The sequence below is a fragment of the Podarcis erhardii genome (assembly GCF_964252035.2).
Source record: "Podarcis erhardii genome assembly, chromosome: 1".
NCBI classification, from domain to species: domain Eukaryota; kingdom Metazoa; phylum Chordata; class Lepidosauria; order Squamata; family Lacertidae; genus Podarcis; species Podarcis erhardii.
In genome coordinates, this window is record NC_138497.1 from 8,990,131 (window position 1) to 9,016,246 (window position 26,116).

Sequence of the window (26,116 nt, forward strand, 5' to 3'; positions counted from 1 at the left end):
ACTTTGGAAATGAAATGTGGTGTCAAATATGAACAGATAAAAGTTTCCTTGGAACAGAGAACACTAGTTTAATAAACTTTGAACAAAAGTACCTCCTTGTGGTTATAAGATCAGTTTGAAATTGAAATGCTGTCTCAATAAAAAGCTAGTATAAATTAAAATGAATTTGGGTATCTTGTCAGCACCTACAATTTAGTTAAATATCAAATATCAACATAGGAGGTTTTAAAGCATAGATTGGATGGCCATCTGTCATGGATGCTTTAGTTGAGGTTCTTGCTCTGCATTGGGTTGGATTGGATAAGGGTCCCTTCCATCTCTACAATTCTGCGAGTCTCTGAAACTTTCCTCAGTTGGATAAGATTGAGCCAAGCTAGGTAAAGTAATATATTACTTCTTTATCTCCTTTATGTTTGCTTTGCAAAACTCAGCAAATGTGTTTTCATGCTTTTACATAAGCAGCTTTGGCTTTCATCCAAGTATTGCTGCACATATTTTAACTGTTACACATGTGTGAAGTTGCACTGACTTAAGTACACAAAAGACTGGTATTATATGCCTTTCTGGATCAATAACTATAAAACACAGTGATTCACTTTTATATCAGAATGTTATATTTGTTTCAAGGTGACCCCCCCCCAAAAAAAATTCCCTGTTGCAAAATGTGCCTTAGAACAGGCATCCCCAAACTCGGCCCTCCAGAAGTTTTGGGACTACAACTCCCATCATCCCTATCTAACAGGACCAGTGGTCAGGGATGATGGGAGTTATAGTCCCAAAACGTCTGGAGGGCCAGGTTTGCCTATGCCTGGCCTAGAACAATGGGAGTTTTGAACACTGAGTTTGGCAGCATATTCTACAGCAGATAATCTATTAACCATGAAAATGTTGATAGAAAAATGTGACGACTATACCTATATATGTTGGATTCATTGACTAGGAAAAAGACTTTGATACTATTGAAACCTGGGCATTACAGTGGCCATTACAAAATTGCAGAATTGATAATCAGATGCAACCAGCTACTACAAGAAATAGCAGACAAGGCAGCAGCAACTTATCATTTCCATATAAATACCAATCCAGTACATTTGAAAGGAGGCATAAGACAAGGAGATAACTTATCACCTGAGCTAATTTACACTTGCCTTGAAAGATGTGTTTTAAAAGCTTTATTGGCCAGAAAGGGGAATTAATGTTAACAGAGGATCTACGATATGTTGATGATACAGTCATAATAGCTAAAATAAATCCTGGAAGAACTAAACCAGAGGTTCCCAAACTTATTTGGCCTACCACCCCCTTTTCAGGAAAAAACAACAACTTAGCGCCCCCTTGGGTTCAGTCCGATCTGCCCTATGCCCCAGGGGCAGGACCGGTGCCCACTAAATTAACTAAACTAAATTAAGAATAAAAGAAGTAAGACTGAAGATGAATTTAGCTAAGACAAGTTAGAGAAACAGAGCAGGTTGAAGATTATGCTTGGGACAAAAAACAATCATAGAAGTCTGAAGTTAAAAGGCACATCTGCAGGACATGTGCTGAAAGATTGCTCAGGCTGATGGAACAGAGGAGTGCGACTGCAGACCATACAATTTAAAAAAAATCTAGGTGATGGCCACCCATGCAGTGGGTGAACAATCTAAAATTGACAGCAGGCCTTATGATGCAGATAGCAAAAACCAGAATGTTGAAGAGAACTTGAAGAAGTGTATATCCAAACTTGAAGAAGCGTATATCCAGAAGAGAAGGCCTTCTTCATTTGTTTATCCTTGGTATCTGCATCTACACATTTAAATTCTATTCCTTTGCTAGGTGCCCTGGTGGGAGTAGGTATGTTATTTCATGATTCAAGTCCCTTCTATTTGTAAGCAAAGGGGGAAAGGGGCTGCCGTTAGGAAAGCATGCAGGACTCTGTAAGGGGTATTAGAACATGATAATGTCAGGGCAAGAAGCACCATTCTTCCATTCTAAGAGGCAGGAAACCACCAGAACTTTGGGAAGAATACATTAAGTTCCCCCTATCCTAAGGTGAATGGCTTGGATTTACCATGCTTGAGGTAGGAAGAAAACATTGGAGCCCTTGCTTTTTAAAAATCTATAGAGCATCAGGACATGTTTCCCAACACAGACTGTCAGTCAGTCAATCAATCAATTAATTTCTACCATCCCCACCCCTGGAGGCTAGGGAGGCTACTTACCTACTCACTAAATTTCTATGCCACCCTTCATCTGAGGATCACAGAGTGGTTTACAATTTAAAAATGCATTTTTGCCTAGTGCCTAAATATACGTAATGAAAATGCCAAGCAAGCCTCCCTGGGGAGAGGCTTCCACAAGCAGGGAGCCACTGCAGAAAAGGCTGGCTCTCATGTTGCCACCTTCATGACCTCGTGATGGAGGGCCTCAGATGATGATCACAGTGTCCAGGTTGGTTCAAATGGGAAGAGGCAGTCTTTGAGGTATTGTGGTCCTCAGCCATTTAAGGTTTTATAGGTCAAAACCAGCACTCTGAATTGGGCCCAGAAACTAATGGTCACTAATTGGCAGCCAATGCAGTTGGGCCAGAATTGATGTTATATGCTCAATTTGACTTTCCCTGGTGAGCAGCTTGGCCACTGAATTTTGCACCACCTAGTTTCCAAACCATCATTAGAGGCAGCCCCACGTATAACACATTGCAGTAATCTAACCTAGAGGTTACTAGAGCATAGATGATAGAAGTTAGGCTTTCCCTGTTCAGATAGGGGTGCAGTTGGGCACCAGTTGAAGCTGATGGAAGGCACTCCATGCCACCAAGGCCACCTGAGCCTCAAGCCTTCAGGGGCTACAAACATGACTACCACATACACAGAATATATGTTTGCTTCAGATAGTCAACTGACATTTGAGTTTCCAGAACTTACTAGCTAGTTCAGAATCTAACTTTTGCCACTTTATTGGCCACTTATCTAGGTGTTTGTTATATACTTACACTTTTGCACTTGAACAAAGTTGTTAAGACGTCCTGTTGATCTTGTACTGTGATGACATTAACAATCTATTCCTATGCTTTCCTGTCTTAGTATGCTTTTAGAAGGCTATATTTATTCTTTTGATGTTGGGTGCCTCCCGAAAGCATGCATGCAGTCATTGCTATACCCTTTATAACAATTTGTCATCACTTCACTTTATAGCATGGTGTGCAACACTGAAAATATTTGGGTCTCTGTCATATACATTTCAGTACCATTGGTGGTACTTGTTGGGTACTTTATGTTAGGATATTTCCGTTCCACCTTAAAAGGGAGCAGGATGTTTGTGTCACAGCCTGCGTAATTCCTGTTCACAGGATGTTTCTGTTGTGTCTTTGCTTTCATTTCTCTCTGTGCCTGAGACATTGAAGCAGGCAGTCATGTTTTCTCTTCTGACCAACGCTGAATAAAGTTGTAAATAATGCTCTCCTGCGTGCATTTTTCGCTGTGCATTATCTGCTGATAGAGCGTTGTCTACGGGAGATCGATGGACGTCCGGAGGCGGCTTGGGGGCCATGATGGCCTTTGTCTCCCTGGCAGTATCCCAACACTTTATCCATCATGTCAGGGAACTGCCATCGGAGCTCCAAGTGGTGGAGGGGCTCCAGGATGCTAGGAGACCCTCGGATGCTGAGGAGGGAACCAGCAGGGGGAGAGGGAGAGTTTCAGCGGAAACAGAGTCGGAGGAACGGCTCCGAGACGCTTCCAGTGAGAACAGCGGGGAGAGCTCAGGACCTCCCCTTGGGATGCCTACTTTGCACAGGAAGCTGTCACGTAGAAAATCAAGGCGTAGAGTGTCTGTCAAAGAACTCTTATGTTGGAGGAAATTGCGGAAACGCCCACTGACGGATTCTGCCAGCGATTAAGGCAGCCATGCACCGATGGCTGCGCGGAGAGGGACAGTTTTGAAACTGATTACAAGACTCTGAGAGTGTAAGCGCTCACACACAAGTAGCCCCATATCTCATCACAGCAATCCGTCAGTCCCTGACGCTACTTGTGCGAAGGAAGGCGTCATGAGCAACCCAACAGGAGCCGGAGGAGCGGGAGGAGCTGGAGGAGGACCAACTCTGGAGGAGAGAAACAGAGATTTGGAACGCCAGCTGGCTCTGCTAACGGCGCGGCTCGATGAAAGGAGAGCTCCGGATGCACAGGGGAAACCCACCCCCATTGCAAGGAAGGTACCGGGGTTGGTGCTGAAATTTGGGGGGGACCCAAGGAATTACCAAGCCTTTAAGACAGAGATGCAGTATGCCCTGAACCTGCAGTATGATGACTTTGCCGATGAGGAGGCGAGAGTGGCTTTTGTGATTGGACACCTCGAGGGAGGGGCTAGAGACTGGGTTCGACCCCTGATGGCATCAAATAATGACGCCTTGAAAGACTTGAGGAAATTCTTTATCGCGATGGATTTGATGTTTTCCAGCCAGATTGAATAGGGCGTGGTACGCAGGCAGTTGATGGCGTGCAAACAGGGAAATCAATCAGTCCGAGAGTATTGGGCGCAATTTACCATGCTCATACACAAACTGGGTTGGGACCTGGCTTCGGACCCGATACAAATGTTTGAAGAAGGCCTAGCCCCAGCGGTGAAAGATGAACTTTCCCGCGCGCCCCGTCCGGAGTCCTTTGCAGGTCACGACGATTGATGGGAGGGAACTTCTGGGAGGAGAAGTAACCCAACAGACGGTGCCTATGACAATGAGGGTGGCAAGGCACGTGGAAGTCATTGCATTTCATGTAGCCACACTAGCGGGACCTCCCATCATCTTGGGAATGAGCTGGCTGGCGCTACATGACCCGCTAGTGGGATGGCACCAGCGGACGGTCTCTTTCGGGTCAGCTCATTGCTTGGAGCACTGCAAGGGAAGAGGAAACCCTGGGTTGGACATGGCAAGTCTGGCAGGGATGGAGGTGGGGGAAAAGGGAGAAATACCACGGCAATACGCCGACCTGAGTGACGTCTTCAGTGAGAAGGAAGCAGATAGACTACCCCCTCATAGACCCTTTGACTGTCAAATCAACCTACTCCCAGGAGCCCAGCTACCAGTGGGCGAACTGTACACCATGTCGGACAGAGAGCTGCAGGAGTTAAGGGAATTCATAGACAAAAACCTAAAGAGAGGTTTCATAAGGGAGTCGAGAGCGGTGGGGGGCAGTCCAGTGTTTTTTGTGGACAAAAAAGACACTAATAAGCCCAGGCTTGTAGTGGACTTTAGGGCCGTCAACTCAGTGTCGGAACCAGTAGCCTTTCCCATGCCCAGAATTGACGACATTTTGACCAGGGTTAGGAAGGGAAAGATTTTTACCAAGCTGGACCTAAGGGGGGCGTACAACCTGATACGAATGAGGGAAGGGGACGAATGGAAAACCACCATGTTCACCCCACTGGGGGCCTTCGAGTATCTCGTTATGCCCTTTGGATTACAAGGGGGCTCAGCATGCTTTCAATCCTTCATGCACCACGTTCTAGGACCCTTGCTGTACAAGAACTGTGTAGCCTTCTTAGACGACGTGCTGGTCTACTCAGAGGACGAGGAGCAGCATGTCAGAGATGTCCGGGAAGTACTAAGCCGGTTACAAGCAAACCAGCTATGGGTCAAACTGGATAAGTGCCAGTTCCATACAAGAGAGGTGGAATTCCTGGGGTACCGTTTGTCAGACCAGGGATTATCAATGGATCCGAGCAAAGTACAGGAGGTACTGGAATGGAAGACACCTCAAACCAGGAAGGATGTGCAGAGATTCTTGGGGTTTGGAAATTTCTATCGGAAGTTCATCAAAAACTTTGTCCATTTAACGGCACCCATCACCGATTGCCTCAGCAGTAAGAAGAAATTTGTGTGGACGGAAGAGGCGCAGCAAGCGTTTGACCACCTAAAGAAGGCGTTCTCTTCGGAAGAACAGCTCTTGCATGTGGATCTGCAGAAACCAATGAGGGTGGAGACCGATGCATCAGACCGAGCGGTAGGGGCGGTGCTGCTCCAGCCGGGAAAGGATCCCTCCGACTGGAGCCGTGTGCCTTCTTCTCGCGGAAGTTGAATAAGTCCGAAAGGAATTACATGGTATACGACAGGGAACTGCTGGCCATCTATGAAGCATTTCGACGCTGGCAGCATCTACTAATAGGAGCGCAACACAAGGTCCAGGTGTGCACTGACCACAAGAACCTGGAGTATTGGAGAACGGCCAGGGTATTGAACCAGAGACAAGTGCGATGGGCACAGGAGTTTTCCAAGTTCCATTTTGAGATTCGCTACGTACCGGGGGAAGAAAACGTAAGGGCGGACGCTCTCTCCCGGAAACCAGAATATATGGAGGGGGAGGGAGCGCCGGAAGAAAGACATGTGATACCCGAGGACCACTGGGTGTGTGGGGCAGCACTGGTGGGACAACGAGAACTGGTAGAGGGGACTGAGAGCAATGAATACGCCCAAAATAAGCTCAGAGAGCTCCGGAGAGCAGGGGAGAACCCCAGGGGGTTTGAGGAAAGAAACGGGGCACTGTACTACAAGGGGGCTTTGTACATACCAGAGGGGGAATTGAGGAGTAGGGTACTCAAACAACTGCACGACAGCCCCACCACTGGGCACTTTGGGCAACACAAGACGATGTTGTTAGTCACCAGGCAGTTCTGGTGGCCAAAGGTGAGGGAAGATGTACGAGAATATATAAGGGGGTGTGACCGCTGCCAGAGAGCCAAAAGGGAGAGGGCGGCACCGGCGGGGTTGCTGGAACCATTACCCACACCAGAACGGCCATGGCAGGCAGTGTCCATCGATTTTATGACGGATTTGCCCAAATCCAAGGGTAAGACGGCGGTCATGGTAGTAGTGGACTTGTTAACCAAGATGTGCCACTTTATAGCTTGCTCACATGCGGTAACGGCGGAAGAAACCACCAGGTTGTTTGTAAAACACATTTTTAGGTTGCATGGCGCCCCCTTGAGGGTAGTCTCTGATAGAGGAAAACAATTTACGTCCCGGTTCTGGAGGAAGCTCATGAGCCTACTGCACGTGGAGGTCAATTTCTCGACTGCCAGGCACCCAGAAACCAATGGGCAGGCGGAAAGGGCAAACAGTATTTTTGCAACAATATCTGAGGTGTTATGTAAATGACCGAGAGAATTATTGGGTAGAGAAATTAGCCCTGGCCGAGTTCGCCTACAATAACGCAGAAAATGTGTCCACGGGCATGAGTCCATTCATGGCCAATTATGGGTGTCACCCTAAGGCCTTTCCCGGGGAAGGGGAGGACAGATGGAGCGTACCGGCGGCGGAACATTTTGTGGAAGAAATGGAAGCAATACATCAACAGCTGAAATTGAATTTAGATAGGGCTAAGGAAGAATACAAGAGGCAGGCAGATAGGAGCAGAAGGGAAGGAGAGACTATAAGGGTGGGGGACCGGGTGTGGTTGTCAACACAAGGGTTACCATTCAAGGGAGGTTGCAAGAAACTAAGGCCAAGGCGACTGGGACCCTTCGAAGTTACACAACAGGTCAATCCAGTGGCTATCAGGCTCAGGCTGCCAGACAACATGAAACTACATCCAGTATTTCATAGGTCATTACTGTCACCACACAGGGAAGGGCGGGAAGAGAAGGGGAAGTTCCCGCGGCACCACAAGTAGAAGAGAGGGAGTGCAGCAGTCATGTAGCAGAAATACTTGACTCTCGGTGGAAGGGTACACAGGTGGAGTACTTAGTGGCATGGGAAGGGGAACCAGAGTCGGAGAATGCTTGGGTACCCGCAGAAACCGTCCAGGATGAGGTTATTGTAGGAGAGTTTCACCGCAGGTTCCCAAGGAGGCCCCAGCCCGTAGCTAGGTTCTGGGAGGAGCAATTCGGCACCACTGACGAGGAAGAGGAGTTTGAGGGGTTCCCGGAATCAGGACAGGAAGAGGAAGAAGAATCAGATGGGGAAGATTATTCGGGAAGAAGGGATAGTAGTAGGTGGAGAGCAGTTTTCGAGTCATCCGAAGATGGGGGAGATTCTTTCCGGGGGTTCCCAGCTTCACCACCCAGAGAAAGGGGGAGAACGGGGGTGGGGGGGGTCCTGGAGGGGAGGTGGATGTCAGGGAACTGCCATCGGAGCTCCAAGTGGTGGAGGGGCTCCAGGATGCTAGGAGACCCTCGGATGCTGAGGAGGGAACCAGCAGGGGGAGAGGGAGAGTTTCAGCGGAAACAGAGTCGGAGGAACGGCTCCGAGACGCTTCCAGTGAGAACAGCGGGGAGAGCTCAGGACCTCCCCTTGGGACGCCTACTTTGCGCAAGAAGCTGTCACGTAGAAAATCAAGGCGTAGAGTGTCTGTCAAAGAACTCTTATGTTGGAGGAAATTGCGGAAACGCCCACTGACGGATTCTGCCAGCGATTAAGGCAGCCATGCACCGATGGCTGCGCGGAGAGGGACAGTTTTGAAACTGATTACAAGACTCTGAGAGTGTAAGCGCTCACACACAAGTAGCCCCATATCTCATCACACATCATGAGAGTGCTCATAAATTAGCAAAACATGGTTATTTTTCTGTATTCAAGAGGCCTGCTCTCTGGAATAATTTCTGGAGATTTGTGTATGAGTCGAAATGCTGAGCGCTGACATAATTAGCACTACATTAAAAGAGCATGTGAACTGTTGTCATAAACAAACAGATGTTAACTTTGGAAACGTTATGTGGTTTGTCATGGGGGAAACATGGTTTCTGAAAACAGACTCTGCTACTTTGAAAGCTTTTCTCACTGCTGTATATCCAGAAAGTATTTCTCATTCATGTCATGTACCCACTTGTTTGGCGTTTACCCAGAAATAAGCAGTAAATTGTTTTGGAAGGGTACATGTGCACTTTCTTGTGAAGAACTTGGTGTACACTTCTTAGCTGAAAGGCAACTGCTGGGAAAGTCAGTATTATTCTGATATGTGGAACAGGAGTTCTTTGATCTGAGAACATAGACCCAAAGCACTTAGTCCACCTTGCTACCACAACAGTAGAATGAGATGCATTTTCATGATAGTACTAATGATAATTAGAGGTGATGCACTTTAATATATCATTTCTGTTTGGTCAAGTTGAGCAGAAACTATCGGTGACTTGTGGATAGTATGATGCCTTTGACTTACCCTAGCCTTGCAAATCACCTTGGCAAAAAAGTTACTAGTCTGCACATAAAAGATTAGCCCACCTCGCTACACAGGTCAAACATTCCTTGCCTATAATTACAAGTTCTTGTTTAATGACTAATTTCGTGAAAGCAGTTTTAACTTTACCGCCTACTTATATAAAATACTAAAGTAATGAATATCATTATATACAAATACAAACAATCCATATAAACACTCTGAAATCATCACAGAATTTTCTTGCAACATGTATCAAGATAAGTTTATAAACCCTTTTGAGTCTTAAAAATACTGAATAACTCCATTGTTCGCATCATCCCTTCTGAAACTTGTCTCTCTTTTCCATTCCTTTGCTATCTTCCCCACAATAAATATTTTTAATGTAAGCCCCCTAAGGCAAGCAATCTGTCTGCAACCCCCCATATACTCTGGTACTATTCCACATATACTCGAAATATTAAGAGTAATATGGTGGTTGCCTATGGGCAGGCAGTAGGCAACAGTCATAGTTTAGCCATGGTTGGTTCAACTCATGGCCCAAGGTCCACATGCAGCCCTCAAGGCCTTTTTGATGGCCCTCAACAACATTTGACCCCCAGCCCCTGTGTTGTTATCCCAAAGCCTTGTGGGTAAGTGAGGTGCTGGGCTTTGAGAAGGAGGCATGGAAGCTTTGACAGGGTCCTAGAGTCGTCCTACCTCTCCAAAGCCTAGTTCGCACTTTTCCAGCTTTTGGAAGGAGGTTGGAGGGCTCTAAGAACCTGCCAGAGCCTTGCACATCATTCCCAAAGAACGGCATTTCTTGTATCTACACTTCGGAACTTCGGAAGGCAGCGTGAGGGCTTGGGGGGGACGTCAGATTTCAGCCTGCCCCCCCAAAAAAACAAGTTGTGTGCAGCCTCCAGGTTCCATGCCGAAGTACTCTTGCAACCACTTGGTTTGAAAAGTTGAGCCGCTCTGGTTTAGCTGGTGATAATATATAATATTCAGACTAACTTACATGCAGAATAACTGACCCCAATATATAACAAAACATGATAGTAGGAGGATCACTACTATACAATCTGTTAGATACACAAAGTTCAAAAACCTATGATAAAATATGAAAAAATATTGTTGAAGGTAAAAAGCAATATACTGTGGAGACAGTATGTATAGTGCCTGACAGTGGTTCCGCTCCTTGAGATCCCTACTGCTCTCTTTTCATCCTCAACCAGCAACAAAAAAGTAGCAAATACTGAGCACAGTGGGCCAATTTGGATTGGGACTCTGGCATGGGGATGTAGTGGGGCTTTAACTCTATGCACCTTGATGTGGCTTTAATCAGGATTGGTATTTGCTGTTTGCTTTGTCAAGAAATGATCCATTGGAGTGAATGTTGGGACCATGTTGGATTACATTGTGACATAGTAAGGGGCAAAAGATAAAAGTCCCTCTTACACTCCCCCAGCAAGGCTTTATATCTGGATCAACCCCCTGCTTGTTGGGGGGGGGGGAGAGAATCCATTGGAACGAATAGGAGCCTATTTCTCAGTGCAAATTGTAGTGAGGGGCTTATGTGTGAATTGAATAGATGGTATGTGTGAAAGAGAATGAATGAATGAATGGGTGTGCTTGCATGTGAGCATGACTTGATGGAATGGGGCGTGTGGCTGCGGAGTGGCACTCCCTTTCATCACTGGTATGTGGCCCCTGACACATTTTATGCCTGAACGGATGCAGCCGTCCCAGGAGGAAAGATTCCCTAGCCTTGTGTTAATTGGAACTGGTCCTCTGCTCACACAAACGTATATTCCTCAATGTTCCACTTCATTTGCTGCGTCTTGGTTTGTGGGAAATCATAGCTTTCTGTTAAATCTGAACAGCAAGGTGTGGTTTGTTTGCCCAGCAGACCAGGTCAGATTCTTGTTTACACACTTCGTTTGCATGGCAAGTGTAAACCATAGTTTGCTAATTCAAATATTTTTGGCCCCAAGACTGGAGAATAGCCACCCTGAGGAGTGCAGCAACTAACTCATCTCCTGTAAACTAGAAACATTTATTGAAGTGTTACAGAAAATCCTGCAAATAAATAAATCTCTAGATGACATCATTCTTTTCTGGAACACCATACCAGGTCAGATGGAAGCCCCTCTTTCTTAAAATATATGCAGTGGACTTGGTTGCAGTTGTGACTCCTGGAAACAAGTGAATTGTGCCATTGTGTTGGCCGTTTATGTGTTTGCCTCGTTTCCACTTGAACCTCATGTAAGTACAGTGTGTAACCCATAGGAGAAACTAGGACATCTAAGTGATTTGGGGCAGAGGAGCAGAGCAGATTCACCCAAGAATTGCAGGGTGCCTGTTGCAAAATGAGGAGTGTGTGGGCTTGTGTATGCACAGACCTGACTTTCTCCCTGGGTCTTGCAGGTCTGTGAAGTACAAGGCCTTCATTATTGAATAATCCCATGATGATATAAAAAGAGACTGCCAAGTATGCATTCATGTATTATTTGACCTGCATCCCAGCCCTTATATTTGGAGGAATTGCATTCATATGATAACCTCTTTAGACTTTTGGGAAGGAAGTGAACGGCAATGCAATGACAGTTTCAACATATTTGTTTACCTAAAATACAGATAAATATATTAGCTAATAGGGGATTGAGGCATATTTTTATAAGATTTCCCTTTGTGCTCTGTGGTTATATGAATGTTTATATGGTTTCTTTCAAGTATTCACTGCTCTTCTCATATTTTGGTAATGCTTAAAACTTTTCTAAGGTAGGTGATAATTCAGCTGAGACTGTTCACAGCTCATGTTCCTGGCTATCACGATATACAAGATCTAGTTATGGAGCCATGTTTCAATCTTGGGTATGAGAAAGAGTTGATATGAGGGAATATTGAGTGAATGCTTTGCTTGGAAGTTGCAGTCTTGTCTCTGAACAGTGAAGTGCTAGGCTTGGTGGCTTGTGCATCTCCAAAATTCTGCAATTTCTGGTGCTTTATCAGCCTTGTCTAGGCTTGGTTCTTAGGGATTAAAATATGTTTGCTGACTCCTTAAAAAGCAGAGGGGTATAAAAGAAAGGGGTCTTGATAAGAACCTATCAAAAATCTTTTACCCAGCCAGATGGGTGGGGTATTATTATTATTATTATTATTATTATTATTATTATTATTATTTCTTCAACAGTCTGTGAGCAATTACATACTTTTTTTGCTCCACAATTCAGAATAGATAAATTCAGGTCTTAAGAATCATATGTATTTCCCTGGTATTATATATTCATTATTCAGAATAGTTACATCCTGCTTTATAGCGCTGAGAAGCTCTCCAAAGCTGCTTACAAAAGATTCTTCAAATAGAATCACTCTGAGATCTAACACAGGAATAATAATAAAAAAGACACATGAAACAGCATATTCAGGCAGCATTTCCTGCTCTGGTACTTGTTCGTTCCCCTGTCTAAACCTGTTGTCCCCAGAGATTTCTGCTTCATCTCTCTCTTCTATTTCCTGTTCTTCCATCTTTATGACAATGGTGTCCCTTAATTACCCTCACTGTGCTACAGCCAGTGTTTCCTGTTGCAAATAAGGCTTTACATACACAGCTGGTTAGCCACTGTGAGAATAGGATGCTGGACTAGACAGGCCTTTGCTCTGCTCCAGCAGGGCTCTTCTATGTTCTCATCCCCAAACCCAGGTCTGTGGCCAATTATTCCTCTGGTTCTTACCTCTGTCCAGCAAGCAGGGTTACTTCCTAATTATGTAGACAACTGGCCTGGAATCTATATAGAATGGTTAAATCCGAAGATCATTCATATTTCACTGTGTGGGAGACCATGCCATGCCAGGCATGCACAACATATGATCTTAAGGCTGAATGCAGCGTACTGTATATTGTGGCTTTGCAGATGTTTGGCGGCCTGGTTGATTGAATATATGATGCATTGCATTCAGGGTTGTTTTTTTTCTGAGGGGAGAGCTACAGATTTTGCCATCTTGTACGAAACACTTACTTTTCTAAAAGGTGTGAACTTTACTCAGAATATGTTAGAGGTTTCAAAGCAATCCAGTACAGTTGTTAGTTGAAATTGTATGCACATCCCCATTTGCAGATGACTGAAATATAGTTGGATACTTTTATTTCACTATAGCACTTTAGGGTGTTGTATATAATGTGGAATTTGTATGATTGCTTAAAGACTTCTTTATGTGTTAAGAATAAGATATATTCTTTTTTAAATAGATGTAAGATTTCTTTGGAAAACTTCTTCAATAACTATTCATCTTCAGTAACTATGGCATGAATACAGATTTTGTTTCTAAAATGGATTCAGGTAGAATAAACAATGAGAATCTACGAAGAAAAACATCACTTAAAGATGTATGATATACTGGAACAGTGTGCCATTACCATCTACCTGTTGTGATTAGTACAAGCTGTGCTCTTTCAAACAAAACCCACAAAAACCTAAAAATTAATGATGCTAAGCAGATGCAAGTATGATTTACAGTCTTCTGTCACAACTATGTCCATAGCCCAGTTCAGTCAATTTTCTCCTCTTATTTTCCCATTGGAGCACATCAGTTGTTGATGTAGCAGTACAAATTAGGCAGGAATAACCAGCTGCACAAATAGAAGACGAGGGATACCTAGCTTACATGTGAAAAGGATCTAGGGGTTCTTAGTAACCCACAAGTTCAACATAAGTCAACAGTGTGAAGCAGCAGCAATAAAGGCTAATGCTATTCTAGGTTGCATCAACAGAAAATATAGTGTCCAGATCAAGGGTGGTAATAGTACCACTCTATTCTGCCTTGGTCCAGTTCCAGGTACCACAGTTTAAGAAGGATATTGACAAGCAGCCTTGAAATCTACTCACTGAAAGATAAGAGAAAATTATTTATGTAGATTTCCCAGTATTTACTGATTACTTTACACCATAGATGGGCAATAAATGGATGTATTCATTTATTTAGGGGTCTTATAGCATGCTTTTCATTAAAAATCTCGGAACAGGGCAAAATGTAACAGTCTTGAAATTGATTTTGGTCCAGTATAGTCACCATCACCACTACACACACACACACACACACACACACACACACACACACACACTTTGCTTTCCAGTTGGGGATGTTCCATTCCAGGTAGCTTCCATGACGGTTACTGGCCAAGTGCATGACAAGATGGATCTAGTTAAATCTGGGTTTGGTGTGTTGGTATACAAATGGGTGACTGAAAATATTACTGTACAGTGCAACCAAGAATCCACTGAGCTTTGTTTATTTCTTAAGAGTCTGAGCTGTGGTTTGATTTATTTACACTTACTGCAGATGTTTTGATAAAAGCCACATTAATAAAGCGCAAGCCATTCTCTTGCATAGTAACAATTTAAATATTTATAATAATACACAAACTATTCCCAAGAGTGAAGTTCACAAAGCCACAAGCTGAACAGTTCAGCTGCCCGTTAATTAAACATATTCTGTCTGTTTTGTACAGTAAGCACTGCAGTTCAGGTTCGTGTTTTCTTTAAGCAACATGTTCGTTCAGCATATGATTAAACTGCTAACTGTCTTAAAAATAGCTTAACAGCAGATCTTTTTGTCTCTGCAGATCTTAAAGGACAAGACATCATGGGAGCATTTTTAGATAAGCCAAAGATGGAGAAGCACAATGCCCAAGGGCAGGGCAATGGACTACGTTATGGGCTAAGTAGCATGCAAGGTTGGCGAGTTGAGATGGAGGATGCGCATACAGCTGTAATTGGCTTACCAAATGGACTTGACGGGTGGTCTTTTTTTGCTGTGTATGATGGACACGCTGGATCCCAAGTTGCCAAATACTGCTGTGAGCATTTATTAGATCACATCACAAGCAATCATGATTTTAAAGGCCGTGGAGCTTCGCCATCCGTGGAGAGTGTAAAGACAGGAATCAGAACAGGTTTTCTGCAAATTGATGAACAAATGAGGCTACTTTCTGAGAAGAAGCATGGTGCGGACAGAAGCGGGTCAACAGCTGTGGGAGTCCTCATTTCTCCTCAGCACACTTATTTTATCAACTGTGGAGATTCTAGAGGATTACTTTGTAGAAACAGAAAGGTTTATTTCTTTACGCAAGATCACAAACCAAATAATCCACTGGAGAAGGAACGTATACAGAATGCAGGTGGTTCAGTCATGATTCAGCGCGTGAATGGCTCCCTCGCTGTGTCTAGAGCACTTGGAGACTTTGATTACAAATGCGTCCATGGGAAAGGCCCTACAGAGCAGCTTGTCTCACCTGAGCCTGAGGTTTATGAAATTGAGAGATCAGAAGATGATGATCAGTTCATCATACTGGCCTGTGATGGCATCTGGGATGTTATGGGAAATGAAGAGCTGTGTGAATTTGTCAGATCAAGGCTTGAAGTCACTGATGACCTTGAAAGAGTTTGCAATGAGATAGTCGACACCTGCTTGTATAAGGTAGCCAGACGTTTTATGTGGGATATATTGAAATGTGTATGATTAGTTGTAGTGTTGGCAAACAATGGATACAGCTGGTGTTGAAAGTGGTACCTTGTCATTCACAATTTTAGCTGGCTTTTGACTCTCTGGGACCAATATTGAACACACATGCTTATATCTAACTTGCTTTGCTACTAGGTTGCTGGATTTTGTATGTAGGGAAGAGACTGTAGCTCATTGGCAGTTAACATGTTGCAATCCAAAGGTTCAATCTTCAGCATCTCCAGGTACGGCTGGAAAAGACTCCTGTCTGAAAACCTGGAAAGCTGCTGCCAGTCAGTGTGAACAATACTAGGCGAGATGGACCAGTCATCTGATTATATAAGGCAGCTTTCCACATTCTTTGCAGAAAAACATGTGCATTGGTAAATTATTTTAAGCTAATAATCTCACATAGCCAAATTGGACATCAGCTCTAACTTTACTTACTAATATTTCTCCACCACCACACTTTTCTTAAAATTAGTATCATGGAGGTTTGGTGGGAGCAGGTCAAAAGAAAGATACATGCAACAGCTGTTGTATCTAGTTTAGGCCAATTTTGTAGCTTAGCTAAACTACCCATTCCTCTTTTGTTTCCTTAACCTTCACTTTCATAAAAAGTATGCAAGAAGTTGGAGGCTATGCCTTTAATATTATCACTCAGTGTGCTTTGTTGTGTTACTAGTATTGCAGTTACAATCTGTATGTTGCCAAAAGGGGAGCCAGAATAACTCATGTAAGCTTTGAACAAAGTGACTTTGTTGAACAAGAGTTATAGAAGCAAATGGATACTTGCTTACGTTCAGTGTTGGAGTGAGAAATTGGTGAAAGTTATGATTACTAGCATTTTCTTGTATTAATGTAAAGAAAGTTGTCAGACTTGTGTGAATATTATGCTGGAAAATAGAACTTCATCAAACTCTTTTCTTTTTCTCCACCCCTCCCACTCCAGGGAAGCCGAGACAACATGAGTGTGATATTGATCTGTTTCCCAAATGCACCAAAGGTATTACCAGAGGCAGTGAAGAGAGAAGCAGAGCTGGACAAGTTCCTGGAAAGCAGAGTAGAAGGTGGCTCTTTTAAAAAAAAATAAGTAATTTTATTTCTAAACAAATGCCCAACAGCTAAGTCCTAAACATCTATGAGCATTTTCTTAAATTCTTAAGTGCCATTCAGCATTACACCTCTCAAAAAGGTACTTTTCTTGCCTTTTTGGATATGTGTAGTATGTCCTGTCAAAATAGGTGTCCTTGACAATTCTTCTTACACTGGAGAAAGATTTGAGTATAACATTTATTTTGCCAGCAATAATTCTAGACTGCAAGCAAGTTTTGATCCTGGTTGCTGAGAAGACAGTTAGCCATAATAATACGATCAAATTTAAATTAATAGTTTATTAATATCTGTTATGCTTGTGTAATAGTAAATTTGAAATCAGTACTGTCATAGATAATTTAATCTGGTATTTTGCGTTTCATATAATTTTGTGCCATATGGTTCAAAACTGTTTCTGGTTTAAAGCATGAATTTGAAAGGTGTTTCACACTGTATTATAGTGCCTTTGAACATGTGCAGTGCAATCCTGTGCATGTTTCCTTAGATGTTCCAGTATGTTCAACAGGACTTAGTAAGTATGTATTGAAACTATAAGTTGTAATATATGTTTATTTCCAAAATAAAGAAACCTTTTTATTGTGAATGTTGAGTTAAGTAAAAATTAGATTTAAAAAAACTGAATTTGCTGAGTGCCTGTGGCAAAAAAGTGACCAATAAATTTGATTATGGTGGTGGTGGTGGTGGTAATAATAATAATAATAATAATAATAATAATAATAATAATAATAATATAGTGTAATGGACCTAAACATAAGGTGATTACACCTTAAAGGCTCTGAAGTCATAAGTCCCATGCACTAACATGAAATATTTTTACGCCTGCCATATTAATGAATGAGTTTTAAAAAATCTCTTGCACTTTATTTTTTTATTCTGTAGACGCTTAATTGTCCTGAACATAAATGTTGTTTATTTAATATTTTGTCATCTTGAATTGATTCAGTGGCTTGTTTACTGAGAGTTGGTGTCATGTAGTACCTAAGAGACTGAGCTACATATTAGGAAGTCTCTGATTCAATCTCATTTTGGCCATGAACTTACTACTCTTGACCCCCTTTCCCTTACATTTTAACTAGAGGGATCATAATATTGAACAATATTTTGGGGTGGTTGTAAGAAATACAGCAAGATTATGAATGTTAAGCACTTTGAACTCTTGAAAGTTTTATTCAAATCCTCAGTAGTGGTAGTGATGTAATTTTATTATGCTCCTATTATAGCACATTCTCTTTACACTGGGAGAATTGCAGTTAGTGGCCACTGATATTCATGTTTTGGAGTCACTTTCCATGAATGTTACAAATTGTGGCATATGTAGTATTCAGAAGGTAACTTGGGGCAAGGAATGTTAACGTTTGTAATGACCTAGTAAGATGTTCATCAATATTTAATAGATTAAATGAGAAGAGGCATTAGAAAATAATACTTGTGTTTTCTTGTTTGTCCACACTTTTTCATCCTTGGGAACCAAAGTAAAGTGTGGCAAAACTGCACCAGAATTTTGCAAAAAAAGGCTTGTTCTACTGCAGCTCTTTGCCCCTCCTGAAAAGTTGCTTAGGAAGGTTTGGGCATCCAAGCAGTATTTGATAGATAGGAGGAGCTACAGCAAGAAAGGAAAATCATCTGTCCTCATCTATAAGTGTGGAAGCACTTTGTATGCATAAGCTTATTTTGATATCATCCCATATGACTGAAACCATTTCACTGATGAGTGTGTGTGTGTAACAAAATCCATGTTTATAATTGAAACTTGACCTTACAGTTCTTTCTTTGGGTAAGTGGAATTAGCTAGACTTTAATTTGTGAATAGATGCCATAGCTGCGATCCAAAGGGCAGTGTGAATATACCTCAGCATTTTGAAGATTTTCTGTTTAGTCCCCTTTGGAACTCTTGAATTGCTATTTGAATTTTCCTGAGTTCAAAAAGCAGTTTGGGGATTTGCCACAAGATCAGTCTTAAAGGGAGCTGCCAGTTAATACAGTGTTGTCATTTATGCTTTCTTGCATTATTTCCCTATCCTACTTTTAAAAACTGAGGTGTGTCAAAGATCAGTTTAGGCATTCTTGGGACCGGTTCTGAACTGGAAGCTGTCAAAGTTTCAGACATGCCTGTTTCTATTCAGTGTGCTGGGAGTGGAAGGCAACATGTCCCATTGTTCTCTGGTAATGGGTTTCCGGTATCAGTGTTGAATAAACTAACTTTGAGTCTCCTGCCAACTCTATACAGTGGTGCCTCGTAAGATGAAAAGAATCCGTTCCGCGATTCTCTTCATCTAGCGGTTTTTTCGTCTTGCGAAGCAAGCCCATTGACAGCTTAGTGGATTAGCGCTATTAGCGGTCTAGCGGCTTTTAGCGATCAGCTGTTAAGCGGCTTATCAGCGGAACAGCTGATAAGCGGCTTAGCGGCTTAGGAAAGGGGGGGGAATGAAAAAAAACCGTGGGAACTTGCAAGATTTTTTTGTCTTGCGAAGCAACCCCATAGAGAAATTTGTTTAGCGAAGCGCCTCCAAAACGGAAAACCCTTTCTTCTAGCGGGTTTTCCGTCTTGCGAGGCGTTCGTCTTGCGGGGCACCACTGTAGTTGTATCTTTTTCTTTACCTCTTCCCCCCTGCAGCCCCTTGTACCCTCTTCCCCCAGAAAGCCTCTTTGATAGACTGTATCTGGAGCTGCAGTGAAAGGAATCAGCTTTCGGGCAATTCCCCCCTTCCTCAAATACTGCTGCCCTGGACACGACACAGCCTGCAAAATTTGATAGGTCCTCCAGCCTTCAAGTTGAGGCTCTTGGGCGGGAGGGAATGATCCGTGGCACAAGTTTCCTTCCTCTGATACAGTTTTGGATTACAACCCAGTGTCTTCTGGTTATGTGCAACATCCAACAAAGTAGTTCCGTATATGTAAGATTTTCTGATTGCACAAAAGAACTTCCCCCTACTCCTCCCTCTGTACTGACTCCCAAACTGTTTTGGAGGGTTGAGGTGAACATGCTGTGAAGGGGACACGGGGGCTAGTTCTATTGCACAGTTCTTGCGCTAACGGAACTACTTGGTTGAATAAATTCACGGGAAAATAGAACTGACTATGTAACTGTTGAATAATTCAAAATGTGCTTAATAATCTGTTACTGCAATCTCCCTAAAATGCCCTAAGTTAGTGTTTTTGGAATTTGAATTATAATTTTAAAATGGACCTGTATAATGAAGATCTGTAAGCAGGCCCATGCAAAGGCGGCGGCGGGGCGGGGGGGAGGGAGACCCTGGGTAAGAGCTAAGCTGGCCAGGGGCCCCCACCAGGGACTGACTGCTTTTTTGTTTGAGTTTATAACTTTATTCTAACAAGACTTCAGCCCCAGGCCTCAGAAAAGCTGTGCACAGGCCTGTCTGTAAGCAATTTTGCATTGTACAGATCAAATTGAAATTTAAAAAATGGTAGCTGAAAACAGTAGTACCATTATATGGCTACTGAAATGGTGTAAATCACGTGAGAAGATTGGACACATTTTAATTTACAGCCCGACCAGGCTTAAGAGCTTGTACTTTTGACCCAACGTACTAGGAAAAATACTACATTTCACCATTCAATTTTGTTTCTTTTTGCGAAGGAGCTATGTTGGTGACTAGTTTAGAAAAAAAAAATACGGCAGTTCTGAATTCTGCTGTCTGTTCTAATCTATTTTATATCAGTGTCAAACAATTTCAGCTGTAATTGTGTAGTAAATAATACTAATCCGACCTGCAACTTGCAATATAAACTACATATTTGAAAAGTTTATTCCAAAAAATACGAGTTGGATCTGGAGTTGCACAGAGTTCAGTTCCATACACTGTATGCTCCTGCAGGCAGAAAAAGATAGAGGTGATCTTCACCTCCCCCCCCCCATTGGCATTCTGGTATGCCACAAAAAAACTACAATAGAGTGTGTGGGGCCGCATGGGGCCGGGGGGGGGTAATTGATGGAAATTTCTTCCCACTGTCTCCCCATTGGAGTGTCCAGTTTGTTGAGTAGGATCCTCCACTGGACCCAACTCACTTCTGCAAATGAAAGGGAGCTCTTCATTTCATGGAACAGCAGGTCTGGATCCAACCCTGTGGGACTAGCCCAGCTCTTCAAAACAAAAACCCTCAACTTTCCATTACTAAGATCCTTAAGCTGCTCCATCGGTGCAAGCTATTGTTATTTTTTGTGGAGCTTGCACAGATGCAGCACTTTTAAGGATTGGTCGGGGAAACTGTTTTGAAATACGTTTTGTAATAGGTGTATGTCTACTATTATAACTATTTAAATGTCTGTGTTTCAATGAATTAATTGAGTGTGATCACCTCGGTGTAGACTATATATCTTTAGTAAAACACATGTTTCAGTATAGATATTTTCTCTCATTTAGAAGACGGAAGTAAGTAGATCTTTGGATGCAAGAACATGTTCCCACAAGTATAGAAATACAGTGTTTCTCAGACTTCTAAAACCACAGCCTCCTTTTAGAGAAGAGCAGTTGAAGTCAACACTATTCATCTGTCTTTCATTAATCTTCTTGTGCTGCAGTTTGAGAAAGTGTTTTAAGTTAATGAGAAGCTACAATATGCATGGACACAAAAAGATATTGCAAGATGAAGGCCAACGGATTGGTTCCATTTGTGCCATAAATAATTTGTGGATTGTACATATATTTCTATTGAGTATAAATGTATTTTAGTGGAGAATGTATTTTAAATGTACTGTAGCTTTAGGTTATTGAACTGTGTAGTTCAGATAAATTTTAATCCCTTTATTTTTGTACAAAACATAACATAGCATTAGAATGATGTAGACTATACTAGATGTTCACAATTCACAATAAAAGAACTTGGCAAAATAATTCTGATATCTTTGCTCTTTATTCAGTTTCAGTATTAGAAGCCTTTGTCATAAATAGTTGGTGGTAAAATACAGATTCTGACCTTAGTACTTCACCTTCAAAATGTTTAGCCAAAACAAAAAGTAAAGTATTTGCTTTGAAATACTGTCCAGGATCCATAGAACTGTGCAGCTATCAATGTGATATCAAGGGAACTTGTCCCCCCTCCCCAAGTAGTCTGCTTTTGTGATGGACGTGTGGGCCTTGGAGAAGAGAATAGATGGTTTCAGTGGGTTAGTGCCAAGCCCCTTGCTTTTGCCTAAGCAGCTCTTCAGATCCTGGCCACTATTCACTAATCTTTCTTTAAAGGGAAAAAAGAGAGAAGCATTTATAGGGAATTAAATTTGATATCTATGTACTTTGACAGCTGTCAAGATTTTCCCCCGACTATTTGCTATCGGCTACTATATATTAAGCCTACAAATTGAGCTAAAACTTGCAGGGACTGAAAGGTTACTGAAAATCTGTTTTTGTGCTCCTATTCCACTAGCTGTGTTCTTGTGTCATATTGTCTGCATGTGGCCTGCTGTTATAAACTGAAAAAGTTAAATTTGGTAGCACAACATTCCTTATTTTATTTTTGGTGCTACATTGATACTACATGCAGTTTTGAGAAAACTGCACTTCTCATCAAGCTCATTTTACAGGTGTTTTCATGAAGTCTCAAGTGTGCTGGCCAATATACCAAACTGCTACTTTAATTAAAGCTATTGTATGCCTAATAAAGCATCCATTATAATAATAGGTGTTTACTGGATTGCAAAATGAAATCTTTCCAAGCTTGATCCCTCTAATGTCGTCAGTTAAATGCTATCAGGAAGAAAGTAGAAAAAACCTGAGCTTGAGACCTTGAAGAGCCACTTTCAGTGAAGAATGCTGCTGGGTTAGATGGACCAGTGGTGTGACTTGTTCAAAGGCAAATATTCATATCCTAATATTGTCAGTTTTAATAGTTCTATTTTATAAATCAACAAACAACCTAAGTTGGTGGTCTAAAACACTTTTGAAAATCTGACCTATGATTTGTTACATTAATGAGATTTTAAAATCTTGGCACCTGATGTTCTCTGAATAATGCACGTTATCTGTTAATTGATTTGAAGATGGATTGAGAAGTTTGAAGTGTTCAAATATTCGGTGTTCAAATACTGCTTGAAAGTAAATGATGCTGCAGCTGAAATCAGATTCTTGATTATTTCAACAATTCATACAATGGGGTTTAAGTATTGCACAAATTAGTTTGAGCATTGTTTCCCTACAGAGACTGTGCAGTTCATCTTTTGTTGTTTCACAACTCTTATTTTTATTCAAGATAGTATGTTTCCTATCATGTCACTCATGTTTTCATATTTCAGTTTATAAAACTCTTAAATTGGTCTGTTGGAGTGTATCATTTTCATTTACTAAAAATGGTTGTTACATTTTTCTGTGAAATCAATTTATAACTAATTTGTTTTCTTCTCAGGCAGTATAAGCACTTAAGATCTCAGTGCTCTTTTAGAGCAAGCTCCCTTACAATGTACTACAAGAGTATCATTGATATTTTTAGATAATGATCTAATGAGATTAATATATTGTATGCTTCCAAAAGTTTTATTGTAGGAAATACATGGCAAAGATGCCAAGGTAGAACTGTTTTATCCAGCCTGCTTATTTTGTTATGGTACAAGAGACACTCTAAATACAATACTCAATATGACAAAGGTTTTGAAATCTTAGTCTGTCTTATATAAAGTAAAATGTTGAAATCTTTTCAATTGCATTTGGACTGAATTTACAAAGAAAGTACTTCTGATTCCCAGAGATCATAAAGAAGCAGGGCGAAGGAGTGCCAGACTTAGTCCACGTCATGCGTACTTTACAAACAGAGAGCATCCCAAACCTTCCACCAGGGGGTGAATTGGCAAGCAAGTGAGTTTACACCTGCGTAAATCTGCTGTTGATTTAATATTCTTTAAATAAGGCCACTCTTAAAAAGGGAGGGGCACCAAAATAATTTTAAAGGGGCATTACGACTATTAGCCCTAACCTTTTCTTTCAAATTTGGAATTATATTAAACATGGAAATGAAGGCATGCGTGATACCCTGTGGCAGACTGGGAGGTGGATTCTAAAATTAAAAGTAAACCTATGTCATACCACAGCTGAAGAAAGGTCAGGCTATTTTTAAGAGTGGCCTCATCCTTTAACTGAAGTTCTTAAATATTTACCGCTTTTAAATCTTTCTAAGTGTATGATTCTAATGGTTTAGGTATTTATGTTTATATGTTTTGACTGGCTTAAACAAATTAGTTTTCATTTGATATGTATAATGCTGGTTTTTATGGTATTGCATTTTCACCAAGGTCATAGTTGCATTTCTCGGATGGTAACGCATCAAAACTTCTGATACCATGCAGGCTCCACCAGTTGCCAATCTGCTTCCGGGGTCAATTCAAACACTGCTTTATGACTAAATGGTTTGGGACCAGAGTATCTTTAAGAATTGCTTCTTCTCACATGAAGCCATTGCATCCATAAGATCATTTGATGAGACTGTGCCCTTTGTCCATCCACTGTCAAATGGTGGGGGTCTTTTTTGTACTGGTACTGAGGCCATGGAAGGCCTGCCTAAGGAAGTTTGCCTTTCAGTAAGCAGCTATCTCTCCCAGTGGTTCTCAACCTGTGGGTCCCCAGATGTTGTTGGACTACAACTCCCATCATCCCTGAGCTCTGGCCTTGCTAGCTAGGGGTGATGGGAGTTGTAGTTCAACAACATCTGGGGACCCACAGGTTGAGAAAGGCTGCGGCTTAGACACTGCTTCTCAAAATGGGGTTTAAATGCTATTGTCTGCTCCATTTTGAACTGTTGCAATTTTAGGTTTTTTTGTAATTTGGTAGCTTTGAACCTAACCTGTTAATATTTTGAAGAAAATCAAGGCGTCTTTAATTCTTAAGTTTTCTTGAATTTATCTTTTGGTAGAAAAGTGGATTAAAATATAATTAAATAAAAAGGTCTAGTAGTACAACATAATCAAGGCTATAATGTCAAATCTTTCTTCATTCTGACAATTTTAGATGTTAGGCTATTGGGCACGGAGATACAGGATATTTTGACTACAGTTGAACCAGAGATGAACTGAGAGTGTTAAATCTTGCATCTCTGTTAGGGGTTCTTTCTGTTCATCTTAGTTTGGCAGTAAAGTTCCAAACCATCTGTGGGAATTTTCTGTCTGGATGAGCCTTTAGTGAAGCCCCAGTTTTTCCTGTACTGAAGGGTATTACTGGGAATTTCATCCACATCTGTACTGGGATTCAAACCCTGGTTCAAGACATGCCCAGTTGCTTGAGCATGGGATTTTCAAGTGGAATAATTGTATTGGGGCTGCTGGGAATTCAAGCCCTACTGGGTGCAGATAACTAGTTGTGCTATTCTTTGGTCCTTGGCCCTCTCATTCTGCTGACATTCTCTGGTACTTGATTAATTCTTTTAAAATAAATGTTGCTTTCCTTATTTGGGATTTTGGTAAGTAGTTCCAGTAATTTGGTTCAATTTGCTGTAGTGTTTGTTTTGTTTCGCTGTGCTTGTCCTACCTAGTTTGGTCTGTCGATAGTCAACTGGCTACTACTAAAATGGTTAAGCTGCTGCTTTTATCTATTTCTGTATAATGATGTGTGTTCTGTTATGAGTGTTGACGGTCTTATGGAATTCTGGTAAACTACCTTGAATGTCAGTTTGCAGAAAGATGGCACATATTTTTATATATATAAATAAGGGTTTCCTTTCCTTTTTTCCTTTTTAAAAGGTATTTCTGTTTTGAGAATCTGTTTTCAGATGACAATTGTCCTTTGGAAAATGCTGATCTTTAAAACCTTTTTTTTTTCTTGCTTGCTTTAGACGGAGTGTGATTGAAGCAGTTTATAACAGACTGAATCCTTATAGAAATGATGATGCTGTGAGTATTAGTGCTGTCCAGCCTGTCATCCCGTCAGCCTGTCCTTACTGACCATTTTCACAAGTTTAGTTGATGGAAAGATTGCTTTTTCAGTGCTTAAAATGTATTATGTTCATTAAAGCAAAAAAAAGAAATCCAGATTTGTGAGACCTGTTTATCACTGACATTAGGAGTCCCAATGCACAGCTGTCTTCCATTTGAATTGTAGCTGTAAAAATGCTTGCAGAAAGAAACATTTTGTTGCATGTGAATGGCAATGTATTTTGGCTGTCAGAAGTGGAATTGGTGCCTGTTGTGTCAAGTTGGGCTACCCAGTTTGTTCTTGCTGTGGCTTCAGCATTGGTGGACAAGCCATTAGCTTCCCCCCATCTCATAATTGAATTATTCCGTGTGCAGTGCTATGTGACTAATACACTGAAAATCTTGGCATTTTTGTTTCACCACTTAATTTTCACAACTCTTCTGCTTCATTTTCACACGCACCCCATCTTCTGTCTCAAACATGTGCTTGCACTTTTTTTGCTATTTCCTTGGCACATAACACACCTCACCATGCACACTA

The 26,116-nt window shown here is 41.7% G+C and overlaps 1 protein-coding gene across 3 annotated transcripts in view; it reads left to right on the forward strand.

Annotated features, from left to right (window-relative positions):
- Positions 1-26,116, forward strand: part of PPM1A (protein phosphatase, Mg2+/Mn2+ dependent 1A) — a 40,245-nt gene that overhangs the window by 7,169 nt on the left and 6,960 nt on the right. For 2 of the 3 annotated variants that reach the window (XM_081864464.1, XM_081864465.1), the window contains exons 2-5: positions 14,734-15,587; positions 16,564-16,681; positions 23,422-23,530; positions 25,497-25,554. In XM_081864464.1, the coding sequence (XP_081720590.1) occupies positions 14,754-15,587; positions 16,564-16,681; positions 23,422-23,530; positions 25,497-25,554 (1,119 nt within the window). In that variant the 5' untranslated portion in view covers positions 14,734-14,753. Of the gene's footprint in view, positions 1-14,733; positions 15,588-16,563; positions 16,682-21,109; positions 21,587-23,421; positions 23,531-25,496; positions 25,555-26,116 lie in introns of those variants that run through there. The other variant, XM_081864466.1, reaches the window with a different exon arrangement.